A 21247-nucleotide genomic window follows, 5' to 3' on the forward strand; every position below is an offset into this window, starting at 1 on the left:
CAACAAAGCAAGAATAGGTGGGAAATTTTCCTTTCCTGCTCTTACCTCCAAGAAAGTCATGCCAGAGAGCAATGGAAGAGCTATACTGCCTAAAAGAATGATGAAACTGATACCTTTGCACCTGCACAAGTAGCACAAGTACGTAAGAGATCCCCAAAAGAAAGGGTTGTTTTTTTTTCTGCTATAACTCCAAAGAAAAGGTTTGGGATTATTTTGGCTGTGATTTGCTTTATGCAGTGCAATCATTTGTTACAGTGATAAGTATGAAGTGCACAGGTGAAGTGTGCATATTTTGCTTTGTGTCCACTTTGTATTGTTGTCAGTCATCAGGCAAGAGGCATATTGAAATAACAAGCTGTTCGTTTTTAAGGATCTGATGTTCAGGTCACTGGAGGAGAGCGAAGGGGAGATATTTGGTTATTTCTTCAACCCCAGAAACAGGCAGCGCCATTAGGCCATGATGGCTGTAGCTATTTCTCTTAAAAATAACAAAACCCACAGTAAAATTATCCTTGAACTACATTGAATAAAAGGGAAAAACGAGCTAATGAGCCCCTGAACACTTTAGGACCTGGCTAACTTTATGAGTTCTTTGATATTGTCTAAGCCAATATTTTTTTTTTTAAATTTAAAGCTTCTTGATCATTCTGGTAATATAGATATATGTGTGTGTGTATATATATATATATATTCTTTATAGGCATTGTTGTGAAAATTGGGTTTAATTCATATATTGTTTGAATGTTCTTTTGAAAATGAAGTACAGGCTCAGCTGAATGATGAACTGTAAAGTAGAAAGAATGAAACTCCAGCAATATGTTAAAGAATTCCTGATTTCTATTCCACCAAGAGATCTTGATTTCAGTAGTTTAGCCTGAGTAAAGCTTTGTTGAGATTCAGACTCTCATCCTTCTAAAAGCAGTCTCTCCTGAGAGGCATTTTAAGATCTGTGGAGAACAATTGCAAGGAAGAGTGAGATCCTGATCCAGAACTCACTGAAATCAAAGGAGATGTTTCCATTATTCAAAAGAACATTAAAGAGTGATATACAGAAAAATACCTGGAATTATTCCATCAGCCTTCACAGGAAAACATTCAGTTCTCACATTATTGTTGATGGCAGCCATCATGCTTACAGTTCCAAGAACAACAGCTCTTATTCTTAGCGCAGCATTAGAACAAGAAACACCCACATCTTCCCATATCTTTTTTTCTTAAAGATACTCTTGTGAACTATCGCTTTAAATCATTCTGCACAGATTTTTAAATCTAAATAAGTGTCTGTAATTCATGATCTGTTCATTGCAGGAAAGAGCTTTGAAATCTGCTGTGGTTTTATCAAAACTTGTGAAAATGAGATGAATATTTGTCTTAATTTACTCTTTACGGACAAATAGGTAATCGTAACCTTCTTACAGAATGCTTTTAAGAAATACAGTGTAAAAAATGATACCTTTACTAATAATCTGCATTTCAGAGCAATGCAAACAGAACTCTATTTGATGTGTCAACACCATATATAATTTTCATCTGTGCTGCATTCTGTAGGACATTTTGGCACAGGCATGACTGATTTTTTTTCCTTTTAAATGAATGCATTTTAAGTGATCTACCCAGATGTTTGGCTTTAAATAATGTAGTTTAGTGATGGAATTGGTCAGCTGCTCAGACATTTGGTCAGTTTTTCTCTTCCTCCTTCTCCCATAGCTAAACTTTTATTCTTTTAAAGCTACATGACTGCATGACTCAGATTGAATTGCTTTCTTATGCCTGTTTTGATTTTGGAGGGTCTTGATTTTCAAGAAAGCCAAGAAATAATGTGCTCTCTGGTAACCTCATATCCTTTCAGTTTCTCAAACCAGGTATCTAGAAGCACAGATTCTGTGCTTAATTCTGGCTCTTCTGCAGTTGAAAGATTGTTTTCATTGCAAAATTATACTGATTCAGATATGTATGTCTCAGGAAACTGACTAATGTTCAGTTTAAGATGTTACTTTTCCAGCTGTCTGTCCATGCCCCTAGCAACACTTAGCAGAGCACCTCTGCCTCCAGCAGAGGCAGCAGAATGGGAATTGCTCAGTTCAGGGTACAAACTTAATCTGCTGCTGAGTCTTCTCTACTGGAGTTGTATGTCTACAAGTAGTTTAAATTACTGCTCCACAGAAGGAATGGCCCTATGCATCTTATTGGAACATTTGCTCTGAATCTTGGTGGTATTAAATGTTGTGATTGTTCACTGTTTCGTTGCTAGCCTGGATGTTGGAAGTCCACAATAGGTATGATATATACAGTACGTAGATCATAATACAATGGACTACCTGCCTCATCTTTTCACTTAAAAGACCTTTCTTCTTATCTCATGTTCATTGACTGGAAGAAGTGAGGCTTGGAAAAACGATGATATGTATGTGGAATTGAAATTCCAATCCCCATTGCATCATGCCACAGGTTTCCAACCTCTTTATTCTCTCTGACTTCCAAGAGGAATTGTAAAGAACTTACCTTTGTGTCTACTCTTACCTTGCAGCTCCAGAAACAGTTGTCTGAGCTGGATGAGGATGATTTGTGCTATGAATTTCGTCGAGAACGTTTCACTGTTCATCGCACTCATTTGTATTTTTTACATTATGAATATGAGCCTGCTTTGGACAATACTGATGTAACACTGGTGGCTCAGCTTTCAATGGACAGGTAAGGAAAACCTTATTTGGAAGCATGAGACAATCTTTTCTGACAGCGCTTTATGTGGCTTTAGAGAGATTAAAAAAAAAAACAAACAGAAACAGTTACACTGTAAGATCTTCAGAAGGAGTAGCACATGTAGGCATCATGTGCACCCAGACTAGAGTTGTATAGTTCAAATAAGAGTACAAACAGAGCTCATGAGGGCTTGAATACTGGAGCTGCAGGAGTTGTTACTTGTCAGAGTTGCCAGGTAGTTTTAGAGTTTCACAATAACTTAGTAATAACAGGAGATGTTTGTGACAGACTTAAGCAAGCAGTGGTAGCTGATCTAAGGTTTTACACACAGCATTTCCTCATCAGGCAATCTTAGTTTGTTTTCATTGGTGTTTTTGATGCAGAAAATTTCAATTAGTGACTTGATTTCCTTATGGGAATGATAATGAAACATTTGAGTTTCAAACTGGGCAGTTTAAAGTAAAATATTTTTAGGTTTACTGTGAAATGAAAAACGGCCTTTTGATAGGAGTCGCTGCAGTTCTGTACAAACTTTCAAAATAGTATCTGTAATTCAATGCTTTCCAACTTTCAGTCCCAATGTGAAGTGGAATTTACCTGGGATTTAATTTGGGGGGGAAAATAAGTTCATTTCATGGCAAGCTCCATTTTCAACTTTATGATTCCCACCGTAGTCACGTTTCAGAAGCTCTGACAGTTCAGTCTGGATCAGCCAGCTCATTGATACTTTGAATTGTCAGTCTCCTTTTTCTTCCTGCTTCTCGGTTCAAATCTGTTCTAAACTTTATATTTGCTGCTATCGGGGGGGGGTTATAAAGTGATGGAAAAACTCCTGGCTTATATGCATGCAACTACTATTTCACTTGGTGAAGCGTGGGCAACATGCTGTAAGACCCATGAATATGACCCCTGCTACACTAGTGGAAGGTCAACACTATTCCAGGAGGGTCAAAGAAATTCATATCAACAAAATATTTGCAGCCGGTTTTAAAAATAAACATGACGGATGAGGGCTGTTCTGTTTCAGCGGTGCCTCAGCACATTGTATTATGATGTGCATCGCTGTCTGTTCTATTGATTTTTAATTGAGGAAACATTTCATAAGTGTTCAGAAACCTCTGAGTACAAAACTAAAGAAATAAATTAAACCAGACCCTGAGCGAGTGCCACAATAAATTAGTAGAAGCTGGTCTGTGCACATGGTATATTTTCCCCCCAGAATTTAATTCAAAAGAATGAGCTGGGGCTTGGTGCTGATTCACTGGCACTGATGCAAAGTATGAGCATCTGTTTCTCTTTCTGGATCCTCACTGGGGCACATGTTTTTATTGATAGACAGAACCACACATTTTTATTCAGGAAGAACAGCCCTCTTGATACTGTGCAGGAGAAATCTTTCCTACTTCTTTGGTGTGTTGCTATAAATTATTGATTTGAGCTGGAAATACTCTCTTTCAGCTAAAATCAATAAATAATATCATACCAAAGAGCTGTTTAGCTGCTTTGTTGTCTTTCACATCTTTCAGTTACTGCTTTATTTTTCGTACCTTCTTTAGACCACTTTTATTAAACTCCTCCGGCACAGCTGTAGACGTTTAAGAATAGTGTCTCAGATGTAAGATGGCATATACATAAACAATGTGCTATATGCCACACTCTTGCTCAGTTCTTTCAGATGATCAGCCGACGTGAGGAAAGGCAGAAAAGCAACTCCCCATGTCTCCAGTTCTCATCCAGGAGTGTTGTGACAGGCTTCTGTTTGTGCTATAGGCTTGAGGAGTGGAAGGCAGTGGAGTAGCTTAGGAGCTAACATTAATGTCAGTAGATGGAGGCTTTGAAAGAGAATTCATTTAGTGTTGTCATTGTTGGTTAATTGTCACTTTTGTACTGACCTGACAAGATTGGTCATAGAATGGCTTGTTCCCATCACTGGCTTCATATGCAGCTTTCAAGTGCTTGGCTGGGCAGCCTTGCTATAAGGCATGGAATGTATCTAGGAATCTGTGATCAGAGTGGGAGTTTAAAAATGTGAGATGAGGATGTGAGCAAGAAAGACAAAATTAGCATTAGAGGTTGTGGTCAAAATGACTTGTAAATTGGCTGAAAATGTTAAAGAGGAAGAAGGAAAACAAAGAATCTCACAAAACATTTGATTCCCAGTGAAATGCTCTTGACTGAAGCAGACCTTAAAAAACTTACCAAATAAATGATGACCTCATTTATTACACAATGTAAGAATTTGTTTTCTCTAGAGAACGCATTCCTCGGGACACATCGCAACAAAGAAATAACTTGGTGAGCTTAGAAACTTATATTTCTTTTATGGTCAAAAGAGACAAATTTAACAACCTACAGAGTGCAGGTTATGGGGCATCACTCAGCAGTCCCTGTATCAAGCTCGTGGAAGTGGAGCCTGTCAGTGAGAACGACATAGCAAAATGGAGTGTTCTGAAGGGCACTAAGCTGTCCAGCTTGAAATTTATACCAGCAAAACCCAGTTTCCATTTAACTATTGTGGAAAGCTTTGCAGGCATCATCAGGTGTGCCATTTAAATAAGTTATGTATGCCATTTGTCCACTGCTTAGAGTCCTTGAAAGGTGTTTCGCTGCATTTCTTTCTGGGCAATTATTTAATTTATAAAAGGTTCCCAAGATCTGAATGCTGATGAAATGGATCCTTCTGATTAAATGTTCTCCATAATGTTGGAGAAAGGCAAAAAATGTATTTTTCTATGTATTTGTTACTAGCACAATCTAAACCCTAAAGACTTCATATACCTTTTAGATCCTTTTTATTGATCTGTGTTTCTAATTCAGCTGTATGTTTCAGGCTGATAATAACCTTTGTTTCAATAATAGATAAAAAGAAAATAATGTACCACGTGTAGACTGGTAAAAATATCACATATCTAAGACAAAATGATTATATCATTGTGGATATCATCAGAAAAGCAGGAAAAAGCTATTAATGTTAAATCAGAATTTGTGTTTGCTGGTATGTCATTCCTTTCTGCTGCAGTGCTTATTGCGATAGTAGCAGGGGGAAATTATTTTCTCTGATTACAATGAAGCAGAAAACTTTTCTTATATACTGTATAAATATTAATAGGAAAAGTCTAGTAATGTGGATTTGGAACGTAGGAAAGATTATCATGTTGCATAGTCTACTCTTCTTAATTTTTAATAGAACATTGGCTAGACTGCATAGGTTCATTTCCCTTTATATTAACTCAAGAGACTTTGTAATCAGTTATTGATGTATTTTTGGGTGGCAAGCCTGTATCTCAAGGCAATTTTGTTTAAACTGCACAAAGTGGTAAATCTATTTTGACCAGAATGGTTATGATTCACTTTATATATGGAGTCCTTTGTTGATGTTTTCTTCAATAATATTGTAGGTACTAGGAGTTTTAAAAAATATACACCAATACAAACTGTCTTAAAAATCATTTCATGGAATTTGAGGAGGTATTGCTAAAAATATATGTGAATTAGTACTTTAAATGATATTTTTGTTTAAAGTCTCTGTTTGTTATTCCATGACAGTGCTATTTCTCCCCTTCCTTCTCTCTTTGCTTCCTACTCAGAGTAAACACCATCGCTATTGACGTTGCATCTATTTGCCCTTCCCTGTCAGTGAATTTTTTTCCAGTCAGTGCAAATATTCATGGAAATCAGTATTCCCTTGATTTACCATTCTTAAGAGCTTTTAGGATCTTACTAACTGTCTTAAAAATAGTTTGGGGAGGTTTCCATAAACAAAGAGGTGAAATGATTTCTGAGTCCGTAGATGTTTGTCCTTCTCAAGGTTTTTGAAGTGCAGTATATTAGGGTATGACAAAATTTTGACTCAAAATGTGAATTGGGCACCAGGCACTGTTCTGCATACATGCCTTGCGGATGTTTCTATCTGAGCTAAGGCCATATTTGTCTCACCATTGTACGCAGTGGAGACACAGGCATATCTAGGGCACAGTCCATCTGTCCAGAAGGAGACGTAGACTTAGATAAGATGAATTGTGCTGCAGAAATATTTATTGCTTTCCACAGGATATAAAGTGACCCCAATCTGTCTCACTTAGACAGAGATAGCTGTATTTGATGAGATGAAAAAGAGTCCCAGGCAGGGAGACAGCCTTTTCTTATTCTCACCCTTCCTCTTTCAGGCTCCAGATGCTTGAAGCCATCTGCAAACACTGGGAAGGTCCAATCAGCCTGGCACTCTACCTTTCTGATGCAGAAGCCCAGCAATTTCTGCGTTATGCCCAGGGCTCCGAGGTACTCATGAGCCGCCACAATGTCGGCTACCACATTGTGTACAAGGAGGGCCAGTTCTACCCAGTGAACCTTCTGAGGAATGTGGCCATGAAGCACATCAGCACACCGTACATGTTTCTGTCAGACATTGACTTCTTGCCCATGTATGGACTCTACGAGTACCTCAGGTAAATGGAAAGGAGAGGATGGCCTTTCACTGCCACACACTTTTTCTATCCTTGTTATTCCACTATGCAATTTGAGCAGATCTGAAAAAGGCAGCCTGTAGATGTTTAAAGTGTGACAATGCCCAGCAAAGCAAAATCTCTTTTAGAGTAGAGAAAGAGGATGCAACTGGAAGTGATACCATATAGCTACAAAAAGAAAAGACTAGGGTCTAGTGTGAGCCCCGTTAGCCACCAGAATCACTCCCTTAGTGCAGCAGAAGAATCAGTTTAAAAATTGAACTGGACTAAGGATCATTAAATGTACAATAGCATCCAGTGTTAGCAGAGATGTGAGCTAGGCAGTTTCCTCAAGCATCCCAAGTTTATAGTGTCAGTGACAGAAAAAAACATGCAAAACATGGAGTTGTTCCCCTTGTGACACACTCTTTATCCAGTTCTGTAGCTTGAAACCACAGTGAAGGTCTAACCACCTCAGGAATATGACTGTAATGCCAGCACCTATTGAGGCAAAATAATTAGCATAAAGAAACTGGGAAGAGTAACCTCAGTATGTACTGTATGATAATAAATGTGAGCAAGTTGGGCTGAGCAAACTGCAGACCTCTGATCCATTGACAGAGCTATTGTTAATAAAGACCCTTTTCCCCTACAGAGTCTGGTCATCTGAGGCCAAAGCATAGAGCAAGGAGGACACCCTGTGGCCAGACAGGAGGATTTCAGTTCCGTAGTCCTTAACCAGTTTTGCTTTCCATCTCTCTCTGAGTTTGCTTAAACTTGGCCACAGTGCTACAGTGAGGGTGTGTCTGTAGGTGAGCTCTATCAATGCATAGGCCTGGGGTGCCGGGGCATAAAGGGAAATCTATCTTCCTTTGTGGTAAACTTACAGAGCAATCCCTTTGTTTCAGTATAGCAGCTATTGACAGTGGTATGTAGTACCAGAAATACAACTTGTCCCTTCTTGATGCTTCCCAGTGCACCAGTGGAAGCCAACACTGAAAGGGAGAGGGGACAAAATGGCATACCACAATGTACTATACATTACAGCCATAGAAACAGTTCTCATATGGTGACTGTATTACAGGACTAAATGCACAGTGATGCCACACATTGGTGTTCAGAAGGACATGGATTGGTACTGACCATTGTTACAGCTGAGATCTTACATTGCTCTACAAGTCCTTAGTGAAGTCTACACCACCTTAACTGTGCGCCTCTGTTGCTTGGGAATATTAAAATTGCCTGTCTGCTACTGCCAGCTATTTAAAAGGGAACTGGATTTGTGTGTGTGTGTGGACTAGAGTCTTTTGTTGCTTTTTCAATAATGATTTTTCTCAGTAACATAGCAGGGAGATGCAATGAGATTATTTTAAATATGGCTGTGTTGTATCTTTCCACATTGATTGTTCCTGCTATCTCTGCAGGTAGTTGATCAGTGCCGTCAGTCTGAATGGCAGCAGCTGTTTGTTAGAGAGCTGTCACAGGTTTCCATCTTCGCTTCCTCAGAGAGGACAGCCATAAGCAAATGGAGGTAGAGGTGTTTCAGACACTGCTTTGAACAGGATGTGCCAGACAAGTCCCTCTCACTTGCAGACTCGTGGAGTCCCATCTATTGTGTCTCTGCAGAGTATATATTCTCAGAGAAAAAGGAATTTGAAAAAACATTTTCAACCTACTTTGAAGGTTGTATGTGAATGATTACAGTTTTGAAGAAGCTGGTTACCAGTCCCTCTAGGTGTCTGTTGGTAACACTTAGATTTGTGCTAATTGAGCTTTTTCACATCTACTAAGTAAGGTCATTTCAATGCTTTTAATCTCCATCAAAACCCCTTTTTGTCTTGTCTTACTCTGCTAGAAAACAGAGAAGGGAAGAAATGTATCATTTAAAGATTTCCTGTTCACAGAGCTCGGACGTTTTTGTGGTCTTTGCTGAGTAGAAGTCTTTTGTCACTTTCAGTCATTAGTTACTGAGGTCATCTTGTCATTTCTCCAGAGCTAGAGGCTTTTTCTGGTTGCAACAAGTAAGGTGGCTGGGTCATCCTAAAGGCTCATCTGACATAAAATAACTAGACAGGCAGCTTCTTTATGGTATCTATAGTTGTCACAGCTAGCACTAAAGTTCTTTGCTGACACATTTGTATAAAATATGCTCTTTTCTTCCAGGGGCACATTAGCATTAAGTGAGAGCTCACATCCAAACTCTGTCCACAGGTTACAAACCTGTCCCTTGCAAACAAATGGAGAAGTATTTCTGGTTGATCTTTAGTATCTCAGAAGGAATCCCACTTTGTCTTGTGCCTGTTAATTTTTGTTTGTTGGGTGCCTTTGTTGGTTGCTTTTGTAGAGAGGATGAAAATCCTGGACTGACAATTCTTCAGTTCTTATAACAAGCGCCATGACTGCTTTGTCCATTGATCTTGAGCTAATCACACAGAATCCTAATGGTGGAAGATAATTTGAATTAATGAACTTTTTCCGGAATTCAGGGCAAACATTTGTGTCTGAACTTCCCTATACCCCAGAAATGGGAACGATACTATTTATCTGCCCTCTTGAGGATTAAAACTATTTGTTAATGTTTGGAAAGGACTGTGGAGATGCTAAGATTGAACTCAATGCTCTTCATTCAGCCTCTGAGGAGCCCTTATGATTTAAAGTTTGTTTCTTCCATCCTTTACAAAAAACAGGGTTGATAGGTAAATTAAAAACGTAACCCAGCCCTCAGTGTGTCAGAATGACATACATCGGGTCTGAACACAAAGGTGCCTGGGAAATGGTTTCCTGGACAACACCAGCAAAAGAGAAACCACTTCATGAAATCTTGTCTCCTTGTTTTAAGGTCTAGGGAAAAGCACAGATAGAGAAAAATGGCTGCAGGATTGATGTTACTGAATCCAACAGCCCTCGCAAGTATAGTGAAGGAATTAAACAGTTTTCCCACTGCTGGTTTGTAAAATAATCATACGTATTCCTCACATTATATTCTATGTAATTTGTAACAGTTAACAGTGGAAATCTTATATTCCAAGTATCACAAAACCAGTCAGCCAGCAAATGGTTGACTCTGCTTGAAACAGGAAAAATGGCACCACACAAAAAAGGAAAACCAGATTTGCTTTCAATAAGAAGAGGTTAGATTTTCAGCTGGCGGTTCCAGGAGCAGGCCACCACTTACAGATGTCAGAAGGAAATGGAAAATGTTTTCTTCTCTACCAAAACCTCCATATCCTCATCATAATTAACATGGTCTCTCTTGTCTTTTGTCACTCAGATTTCACACCTGGTTATCAATACTGATTCTTTCCTCACCTGATGTCACTCCTTTGTATCACGTAGTCTGCATCCAAAACAGGCCATTGCTCTCAGGGATCAGTGCTGCTGTCTCAGCTCCCAGCTCACTTTTGGTGAACCCGTCCCCTTTGGCCTTAGCACTGTGTACCTCAGGTTCTCACATATCTCATGGATATATTTTTGCAAAGATTATCACATTGTGGTATTTCACTCTTTCACCTCTCCTTTGTCTGTGTTTGATTGCATCTACTACAAGTATCTTGTTTTCAGACTTCTGCATCTCTCCTCTTACCTTTCTTTTTGTAGTCACTTTGGACTGTGCCAGTGATTTCAGCCTCGTGTATCAGTTTGTTCACTCTGCCCTTGGTTTTATTTGTAACACTACTGTCATCTGTTGTTTCCAACAAGAGATCTAAGGCCCAGTTCAGCCACTGACACCAGTACTAAATTTGCAGATGCCAAGAGAAGGGAGCATTCAGAACAAATATCCACATCATTTTAGTGTTTATATCCCATATCTTATAAAATGAGTCACGCTCAGCTCTGGTTGCAATGCAGTTTGCTCTGTCTGACAGCCTCTGCTGTTGCCCCTGCTTGATACCTATGTCTGCTTTAGCTTTGTTCAACTTCAGGTTGTGAACTTTGGTGGGCAGGATTGTCTCCTACTCCTTGAGCAGTGCCAAGCACAGCTGGGACCTTGATTTTTGCATGGGACTTCAGAGCTCTCCATCAGAGACAGCAGCAGCCATAAATGGAAGCTGCTCTTTCCTTGCAGAGCCCAAAGGAAGAGCATCACTGCAAACATTATCTGTGTCTTCCTCAAACTGAATCCTCAAAGCTGCACTGCTCAAGGCTGACAGATTGCAGAGTCCAGAAAGCCTGAGATGTTGTCAGAGTAACTGTGTTAGCGTGCCCTGCTTGCAGAGAAGGTGTGAAGGGGAAGAAACATTAAAAGCATCGTAAAGACCAGGTGCTGGCACTGCTCAGTGATTCTGGAAGGTCATTGAGGCTGATTGTGAAGGAGTCATCTATTTACATGCAGGTATCTTAGCCATTAGTGATGGTAAGGGAGAAGGCAGTGAGGAAAGTAAAGTTATGATAAGACATTGTTAAAATCCTTCAGTTATGAAAAGTTCAGTGGAATGTGGCAGAGATTCTTTAAACAATGCAAACTGTACAGTAGGGCTCTCAGAACAGATTTCTTTTTATAGAACAGACCCATAGGGCAGTATGAATTCTCTAAAATTCAGATTTTATTAAATAGCCCATCTCTTTTCCTTTTTATCTGATGGCAGTAGAAATAAATTCTAGGTATTCGGGGCCTAGGAAATTGTTTTGTTTGGTTTTCCTGGTATTATGACAGTGATCCAAATTCTTTCATCTTATAAGGCTGTAGAGAATTTCTTGCTTGTCAACATTGTCCTTGATTGCTTGTTGCAGTAACATAAAAGTCAGGACAGTGAATCCTGTTAAGAGGAACTGACTATGACAGGAAAAGAGAAGCATATTTCTCTTATGAAATATAAAGATAATGAAAGGAAAATCGAGACAGAGTTATTTCTAATGACAAGCATGCTAAGATTCAGTTGGGGAATAGAAAAGTAACTTATCTTTCTTCTTCTTTAGGCTTTAGTTTGTTAGGGAAGAATTGATGGAATACGTCTGGCAGGCTGTGTGTATGTTTGCCAAGCTGTTGTTCTCCTGCTGCAATAGTCCAAAGGCCTCTTTTGTGCAAAATGCAGTATGCGTGTGTGTGTGTGCACGTGTGTGTACACCCACTGAAACAGTCTCCACACTTCACAATTTGAAGCAAAAGAAGGCGGAAAGTGATGCATCTCAGAGCACCCAATGCAAAACACTTCTCATAGCTCAAATGAGCTTTGAGCTCAACACAATCTTGGGCATCGTGATAGAATGGCTTAGAGTGGAGGGGACCAATCTAAGCCCACCCAGTTCCAAATCCCCTGCTGTGGGGTTGCCCATGGATTGCCAGCCACTAGATCAGGTTTCCCTGAGCCCCATCCAACATGACCTTGAATGCCTCCAGGGATGGGGCACCCACAGCCTCTCTGGGCAGCTTGTGCCAGTGCCTGACTGCTTTCTCAGTAACAAACTCCTAACATTTAACCTAAACTTATCCTCCTTTAGTCTAAAGCCATTGCTCATTGTCCTCTTGTTATCAGACTATGTATAAAATCAACTTCCCTCCTTTTAACAAGCTCCCTTCAAGTATCAGAAGGTCTCAGTGAAGTCTCTCCAGGACCTTTTCTTCCCCACAATAAACAAACCCAACTCTCTCAACTGTTCTTTGTAGGAGAACACAATGAACAATCATCAACAAACACTTCTGCTGATTTACCATGTCCTTTTGGCTTGAGTAGAACAAAAACTGACCTTTATGGCAACCAGTATTCTTGAGAGCAGATATCTTTTCCATAGGAGAGGAACAAACAGTGTACTCATAGTAAAAAACATTTGCAGTATCAAACTGCCTGTTCTCTTTATTTTGAAATGCCAAATAATTTTCTCAGTTTAACGTTTTCCTGCTTGTATTTGTTGTTTCTCTTTGCTAGGAAGTCAGTCACCCAGCTAGACCTGGCTAACACCAAGAAAGCTCTGATCATACCTGCTTTTGAGACCCTACGCTACCGCCTCTCCTTCCCTAAGTCAAAAGCAGAGCTGCTATCTATGTTGGACATGGGAACCCTCTTCACATTCAGGTAATGGAAAACACTATCATTGAATCTTTGTTCATTACCTCTAAAGATTCTTTGCATGTTCTGTGAATATTTGGTTTTTCTTTTTTCTGTCAGCTATCTAGCTACATTAAGAAACATATTGGATTTTTTTCCCTTTCCATAGAGGAGCGTTGAACAGCCGTATGTGGACATATTCCATCTGTAAGCTCAGCATTTTATCTAGTATTATACTCCTCTACTGAAAGATGTTAAATTGAATTTGTTTTATTTTCATCATTTTTTATTGCTCTATGAAATCAGGCGCAACCATTACACTCATGTGCATGTAATTTGCTTCTTGGCTGCCAAATACTATCTGGATGGCAGTGTCCCTCATGTGACCAAAAATAATTTCTCTCTGCTCATCGGTTCACTTCCTCACTGACTGATTGGAAAAACAAATACAGGCTTGCCATGTGCTCTTATGAAGTATGAAATAGCTGCTTAAATAGCTGTAGTTTCACAATGCGGAGGTAAAAGTCAACTCTGACTAGAGTTGAGAAGTGAAGAAATCTAAATTTGGACTTCCTCTCCGAAACAGACTCCTTTTGTGGCTGTGAACAACTCACTTCTATTATCTGCCAGACTCTTCAGTTTTAAAATACAGCTACCAGGGGTTAACTGTCTCATGGGTGTGTGGTAAGGTCTGATTAGCAGACAATTGTAAAGGATCATAGTGATGGCAAGAGTACAATATGGCCTTAAGATACTGCACAGAGAGGGGGCTTAGGAAACCTGTGTTCTTGTCCCAGCTCCACTACTGCCCCGCTGAGAGGTGATACATGAATCAGTTCTCTTTCTTACATCTTTGTTCTCTGTCTCTGAAATGCAGGTAACAATGTTCACCTCTCCTTTACACAGTATTTCAAGATCTAGAGATAAGAACTATGAAAACACTAAGTATTATCCATGGCCAGCAAAGCTCTTTATCACCTCTCCCATCCTTTCCTTACCTTAGAGCGTTCCTTGCAGTTCTTCCATTCATTGCATTATGCACATCTCTCATTGCAGCAGCCACCCTTCTTTCATGTTGCTTTATGCAGATGTTAGAGCAAACAGCCTGTGTGAGCCTGGAACACCCAATTCGGACCCTCCATCTACAAGTGATTTGAAATAGAAGCTCAAGATGACTGAGATATTAGGGAGTCATGACTCTCCCTTGAAAATTACATGAGGGTAATGACAAATGAAGCATTTTTCTCTCTCCTATGGCTCTTTAACATTAGAAGATATGCAAAATGACAGTATATTTGTTGACAGAAAATTTTGTTTCTCCTGTAATTGAAAGAAAAATTCCTTCCAGTGGAAAGTAACATTCTCAGGATTTACAGTTGCTACATTCCACCAGCAGCCAAATTTTCAGCCTGTGCAGCAGTGGTCTTCCACTACAGATTTCATTGTCAAGGTGTACAGCATGTTGGCATGCTAGATACGCAGCCAGATTTGCAGGTCCTTTCTCAAGTCTCACACAAAAATTTCTTTAACATTAGTGGGAGTTTTGACAGGACAAGGTTTAATAAGAAGTGAAGGACGTGAGTTCTGTAGCTGGTTTACATATTAATGTAGGACACATTTTACAGATGCTTCCCTAGTATACTTTTGCTGAAATCTATCAACAGCCATAAAGCAGCTGTGATCTGGACTGAGAATTTCCACATCCACCTTCAAGGTGCTTTAATAATGCTGCAATTCAAGGCTGAGCAGGTGGGAGGGAGCTGGGGAGGACTGCTGTGACAGTGATTGCTGAGAGTGCCTGCAGCATCCCAGTCCCTCACACCATACTATAGATTACGATCTTTCCTTGGCTGAAATTGCTTTTGTCACCTCTTTTCCAAATGGTGACCTTTTCTACCTCTGGGCAGCTAAGAAATACAAAACAGCTCTCAATTACATCCCCCAGTCAGCACCAAAAGAAAAAGGAAGATGTGAGCATCAGTGGATGACTGGGTGTGCTGGGTGGAAACCCTCTGCAGCAGTGGGCTGCTTTGTTGTGGATTGCTGGTTTTGTGTGCAGGTGCTGGCAGTGACTATGCCTCACAAGGACGTGCCTGCCTTGTTGTTGGGTGGTAGCTGATGAACCACAAGTGTACCGCCTAACAGCTTCCAGGCTCAAGGAAAGCCACAGCTGGTAGGAGGTGCATCACATTGAGAAAGCATAACCTACAACAATTGATTGCATCCACCATCTCTGGTCAGCCTGTGCCAGTGCCTCACCACCCTCTGCATAAAGAATTTCTTCCTGATATCTAACTTAGGTATCCCTTCTTTTATTTAAATCCTTATCCCCTTATCCTGTCCTAAAAAGTCAGTCTCCCTGCTACTTAGAAGCTCCCTTCAAATACAGGAAGGTGAAGCCTCACCAATTCTGAGTACAGGGGCAGGATGACTTTCCTAGTCCTTCTCACCACACAATTCCTGATACAAGCCAGGATGCCACTGGCCTTCTTGGTCACCTGGGCACACTGCTGGCCATCAGTACATCAAGGTCCCTTTCCACTAGGCAGCTTTCCAGCCACTCCTCCCCAAGCCTGTAAGGTTGCCTGGGGTTGTTGTGACCAAAATGCAGGACCTGACACTTGGCCCTATTGAAACTCATGCAGTTAACCTTGGCCCATAGATACAGCCTATCCAGATCCCTCTGTAGTGCCTTTCTCCTCTCTGGCAGATCAACACTCCCAGCTTGGTGTCGTCTGCAAGCTTACTGAGGGTGCACTCAATCCCCTAATCAAGATGGTTAATAAAGATGTTAAATAGAAGCAGCCGCAGTACTGAGCCCTGGGGGATGCCACTCATGACTGGCTGCCAACTGGATTTAACTCCATTGACCACAACTCTTTGGGCCTGGCCATCCAGCCAGTGTTTCATCCAGTGGAGCGTACACCCATCCAGACCATGGGCAGCCAGCTCCTTCACAAGGATGTTGTGGGGGACAGTGTCACAGGCTTTACTGAAGTCCACGTAGACCACATCGATAGCCTTACCCTCATCCACTAAGTGGGTCACCTTGTCACAAATGAAATCAGGTTTGTCAGGATCAACCTCCGCCTCTTCTTTGTCAGCCTTTCCTTCCATACACATCAGTTGCTCTGAAGAGGCAAGTAGATCTCTGGTATTGTTTTCTCTGTTATGGTTTGGTCTGTTCCTTTCTTTTTGTTTTCTTTTGTTTTTCCAATCTCACTTCCCTATTTTCTCTTCACTGTCTGTTCCCTGCAATTTTAGTTTTCCCGCTGTTCCACTCTCTCCTCTCACAGAGGTTATACCTTAGCTAATGTGAATGCTTATATTACTATCCCCAGAAAGGGGCAAAAGTAAGTGATGTTTTTGTGGTTAGTGTCCTGTTCCCCCCACTGTGTTAATCAGCGAGAGAGCTTTACTAGAAGAACAACAGCATTTGCCTGACTCTCTGCAGGAATCTCTCAATTAACCAAAGTTTGCATGAGGCTTTGAAGATCCAAATCACTTTGTGAGTGTTTAGTAGTCATTATTATTATCATCATAATTAATTTCAAAATGCCAGAGGTAAGATGTTAGAAGATACAGCATCTTCCACAATTCCATATCATTTTAAGCTCTGCATTATGATTGCGTTTTTTTCCAGCCTAGATAGCTGCCCATTAGTGGCTGCATAGGTTACAATGTTATTTCCTGAAAGAGCCAAGTGAAGGAATGGGTTTTTTGGAGATGGTTCTGAAGGCCATTACAGACTGTAAGCTTCTTTTAAAATCTGGCACTGTTTTCTAATAACCTCTGGTTAATTAATTCACTGTCAGTTGTTACTGTTTTTTTTATTTTTAATACAGAAGAGCTTTCTTTCCTGATCCTCAAGGCAGATAGCTGAAAGTGATGCAATCTGTGTATAAGTTAGAAATACAGCCTTCAGAGGACCATAAGTTCCTTGGGACACCATTGCTGTCCTAGTAATTCCATCCTCCTGCTCTGCCCCTGAAGAAGGAGTCAGTGAAGCTGAGCACTTCTCTGTTAGTGCAGTGGTAAGCCATATGAACACAGCCAAGGTGGCAATTCTTAGGTTTTGATTCCGTCTCTCTGTTTTTAGCAATGGCTTGCAACATTGTGAGAATTTCTAGCTTGAGCCATTGCCTCAGGTCCCAATTCTGCAAATAGTTAAAGCTTAAATCTCTACACTTTGAGCACATGAGTCATCCTTGTGAATTTCATGTACCCTGTATTACAAACTGGCAGGATGTTTGTTTTGCCCCTTCTGTTACACATCTCGGAACACTGTAATACAGATGGCCTGCTATGCCTTTGTTTCATTATTTAATCTATGAGTCTGTAGAAAGAGCCTGTCTCATTGATTTTTGGAAAGGTGTAAGAAAAGTAAGTGGGCGAGAGAATCATTGACCCTGGGACTAATGGGGTGGATTCAAGCTGTGCTTGGAAGGAACTCGCTGCGCCCTAAACAAAGTTAATGAAGTATAAAAGGATCTTTTTCTGTAAATCAAATTGATTACCTTACTTGGGATCACATTGGCACTCCCTGCAATACAGAAAGTGCAGCAGAAAGCTCTTATGTGGTATTTTACTTATTAATTTAATTATGCTTTTTGCCTCCTACCATAGAAATAACAGTAATTAATAAAACAGAACATCTATCCGGAGCTGCAGGTGTCTCTCATACAAATTATAAAATTACATATAAAGCAGATCGTGAATGTCACTGTGGTATAGAAATAGCTCATTTTCAAGGCCTTAAGAGAGCTGCAGGATTTCACACTGATTTTAGAGCTCTGATACCACCACTTGGTTGCTAGGAACAAGAAGCAGCACTTTGCAGTGTAGATGAACTGTCTGTGTATTTTGTAATTGTTTCTCACATGAGCATTAGATAGTGTTTTCACACTACCCTTCACCAGCTAGATGTGTTTAAGCATTGAGCACATCGAGGCTGTGGGAAGTATGCTGGAAATAGTCCTGGAAATTGCCTCAGATATGTCCTGAAAACGACGATGTGAACTGTAAGCTAATGCCCTTATTTTTGAGCCTTTTATCTAACAAGTAATATTTTGTAGCCTCGCCAAGATGCATCCTATTTAATTGCTTCCCCCCATCCATGCCATTTATGTCTGCTTAAGGTATCACGTCTGGACAAAAGGGCATGCGCCAACCAACTTTGCCAAATGGCGAACAGCCACCACCCCCTACCGCGTGGAGTGGGAAGCAGACTTCGAGCCATACGTCGTTGTGAGGAAGGACTGCCCAGAGTATGACAGACGGTTTGTTGGATTTGGCTGGAACAAAGTAGCTCACATCATGGAGTTGGATGCACAGGTGAGGAGATGATGATGCCTGCATAACTCATTCAGGGTACTGAGGGTGGGCAGCAGGGTTGTTAAATGACATCCACCTTCTGCACTGCTGAAGTGCTCATCTGGCCTCATTAACTGCTTAGTGAGGACTTTTTGAGCAGGGAATGCACAGTTCAATACTTGTCGAGCGTTAAAGAGAATTTCCACATCTAGTAGGTGGCAACCATGTCCGTGGCAGGGATATTGGAACTGGATGTTCTCTATGGTCCCTTCCAACCTAAGCCATTCTGTGATTCCTTAGTTCATTTGACAGTGCTGCATAAGCTGTTGTATTCAAGTAGCATGATGCCTTCTGCCCAGCACTTGCTACTAGACCCATCACCTACTGTGGAATCTGTAGACCTGACTGGAAGCTTCTCAGTTAAATAGAGGTTGATGAGTCCCAGCTGCTAATTTAGAATTCAGAAGGCAATCCTAAATTGAATCCAAGGCAAGGACCTTCAATTTCTGGCCTGGATTTACAGCACATATCTACAAAGTCAAGGACTTCACATTTCTGGGGATTCTGACTATGTGACACACTCTAGAGGATCAAGGAATTTGATCCGAGGGCTACTTGCCTCTTGGATCTGTGGCTTGGGCTGGTGCTTCCAGGCAGAATACATAAGAATAAGGATGCAGAGAAACCTCGAAAGCCCCAGACTGTCACCAGAGCTCTCAGAGCTGCCAAAGTCCCTGCCACAGTCCCAGATTTTTAGGCTAGCAGTGGTTATGGCTCCACAGGAGATCTCCATGAAATGGCAGTTTGCGCTTCCCTGTTGTTCTTGGATGTGAAACTAACCAGTGTGTTAAACAGCAGGGTCTGGATCACAGCGTTTCCATTTATTAGGTGGGTTTTGTTTGTTTGTTTGAAGTTTGTTTTCAGTTCCAGGTTTTGAGCTAGTAGCATTTCATGTTAACTAAAAAACCACACTTTTGGCCAGCTATATGCCACTTTGCTAACTTCTGCTGTGACATCATGCATCTGAGATATGGCTTCTGTGCCCTGTTCTTACATGAAGCAGAGCAGCACAAGACATACAGCAAGTTACTGGGAGATTGTGTCTTTGGGGTGCAGGATACAGTGCAAGCAAGTATGTGGGTAGTACTTTCTACTTCTGTTGCAAAACTACATGATCACTTTGGGCTGCATGCTATTTGCCCCGTGTTTGCAAAAGGGCATTCACAACAAGTCCTTGCCTACTTATGCTGAGAAAAAAAAAAATGGCTACAGACTACATAAAAGATATTGCTTGTTATGTTATCATTAATAATAATTGCTCTGCCATCGCAGTTTAATTTTCCTGTGCAGTTTCCAAACAGTAATCAATTAACTATCAGTTGTGGAGAATGTCAGTGTGATGATTTATTTTTTGTTAATCTGAGTATCAAGGCTTGCATTCCCACTGGCAGCTCTCATTTGGCACATGTGATTTAACTCTTGTTCAGAGACATTTGCTTAGCATACAGACTCAAATGTAAGAAATTGGAACATTTTTCAAAGTTGATCATAGTGCAGGTATTTTAAATGGCCACTGGGACAGAATTAAGTTGGGGAATTCTTTTTCTCACTCTTTCAGCCTTAAAAACACATTGAAAAGAAGTTTTGCTTTCATCTGTAATGACACAGGTATTGGCCTGTTTTTCCACAAATTCACCCTGGAGGAGACATACTACTTTCCCCCGTGGCAGCTAGAAATACCAAATTCCCTGGGCTAGCCCAAAATATGCTGCACTACACGATTGTTCTGTTTTCCTTGCAATAAATTCAGATGTGTCCCTAGCTGGGGCTTATTTAGGCTTTTTCTTCAGGGAGCTTTGATCTCCCAGCCACTCCTGCTGCTGCATGTTATGATCCATCTCCTGAATTCTGTCTCCTTCCATTGGCTGCTCCTTAAGGTAGGAGGAAGGAATTGGGATAAGTAGGGTGACTCTCCTTCCTTGAAAAGGGGGAACACTGCACCAGGCATTAATAAGGCTTTCCTTTGGCTTCAGCATTGGATCGAGTTGCTGCCAGCTATTTGGCTGGCTGTAGTATCAGCAGGCAAAACAGCTTCTCAATTGAATTATTTCCCAGCTCCCTGCAACTGCAGTGTCTGTCAGAAGGACTGTGGGAGACTCCTTACCAAGGGCCTTTGCCACTAACTATCCTTCAAAGCAGCACAACATGGAGATAATCTTCATTATTATTCTAGGGGCACACAGATGTCCACTGAGCTGGATGCTGTAAAAATACATAGATAATGACAGTCACCGTCTGAAGCATTTATAACGTGCAAGGTAGGGACAGAGGTTCCCACAAGCGCTTTCCTTTCTCAACAGGCATTTTCTTGTGGTAGGGATGGGCAATTAGGAAACCTTTGCCTGCTCTTCCAGTGACTGTGGAACTAGATTCTAACCATCATTTTCCATCCCAGCCCAGCATCTTTCAAAGGGGCTCATTAGCAGCAGACTAGTTTGGTTTTTTTTTGGAATCTTTTATGTGCCTAAAGGCCTTTCAGGGATGGAACATTGCTGTGCTGAACAGTTTACACTGCAGAGCATAAATAGTCACTGACTTTCAGGATTATAGACTTGAGATGGAAACAGAATGAGATGCACAACAGAAAAGATTATATGAGGGGGATTTATCTTCCTCTGCAGATTCAGGCCTTGATGCTAAGGTCCTGCAGAGTTATTACGCAGTTTGTTGTTTATCGTCTCTCCTCATTCCATCATGGCAGCCTTTGTTTCTGTGTTTGATTTCCCATTAGTTCTAATTTCTTTCCAA

At 40.8% G+C, this 21247-nt stretch overlaps 1 protein-coding gene across 5 annotated transcripts in view; it reads left to right on the top strand.

Moving 5' to 3' along the window:
* LARGE1 (LARGE xylosyl- and glucuronyltransferase 1) overlaps positions 1 to 21247 on the top strand; it is a 275468-nt gene that overhangs the window by 245629 nt on the left and 8592 nt on the right. For all 5 annotated transcript variants that reach the window (XM_015863596.2, XM_015863603.2, XM_032445042.1 and 2 more), the window contains 4 exons: positions 2528 to 2691; positions 6867 to 7145; positions 13007 to 13153; positions 18265 to 18460. In XM_015863596.2, coding sequence (XP_015719082.2) covers positions 2528 to 2691; positions 6867 to 7145; positions 13007 to 13153; positions 18265 to 18460 — 786 coding nt within the window. The remainder of the gene's footprint in view (positions 1 to 2527; positions 2692 to 6866; positions 7146 to 13006; positions 13154 to 18264; positions 18461 to 21247) is intronic.

The sequence above is a fragment of the Coturnix japonica genome, chromosome 1 (genome assembly GCF_001577835.2).
Source record: "Coturnix japonica isolate 7356 chromosome 1, Coturnix japonica 2.1, whole genome shotgun sequence".
NCBI classification, from domain to species: Eukaryota; Metazoa; Chordata; class Aves; order Galliformes; family Phasianidae; genus Coturnix; species Coturnix japonica.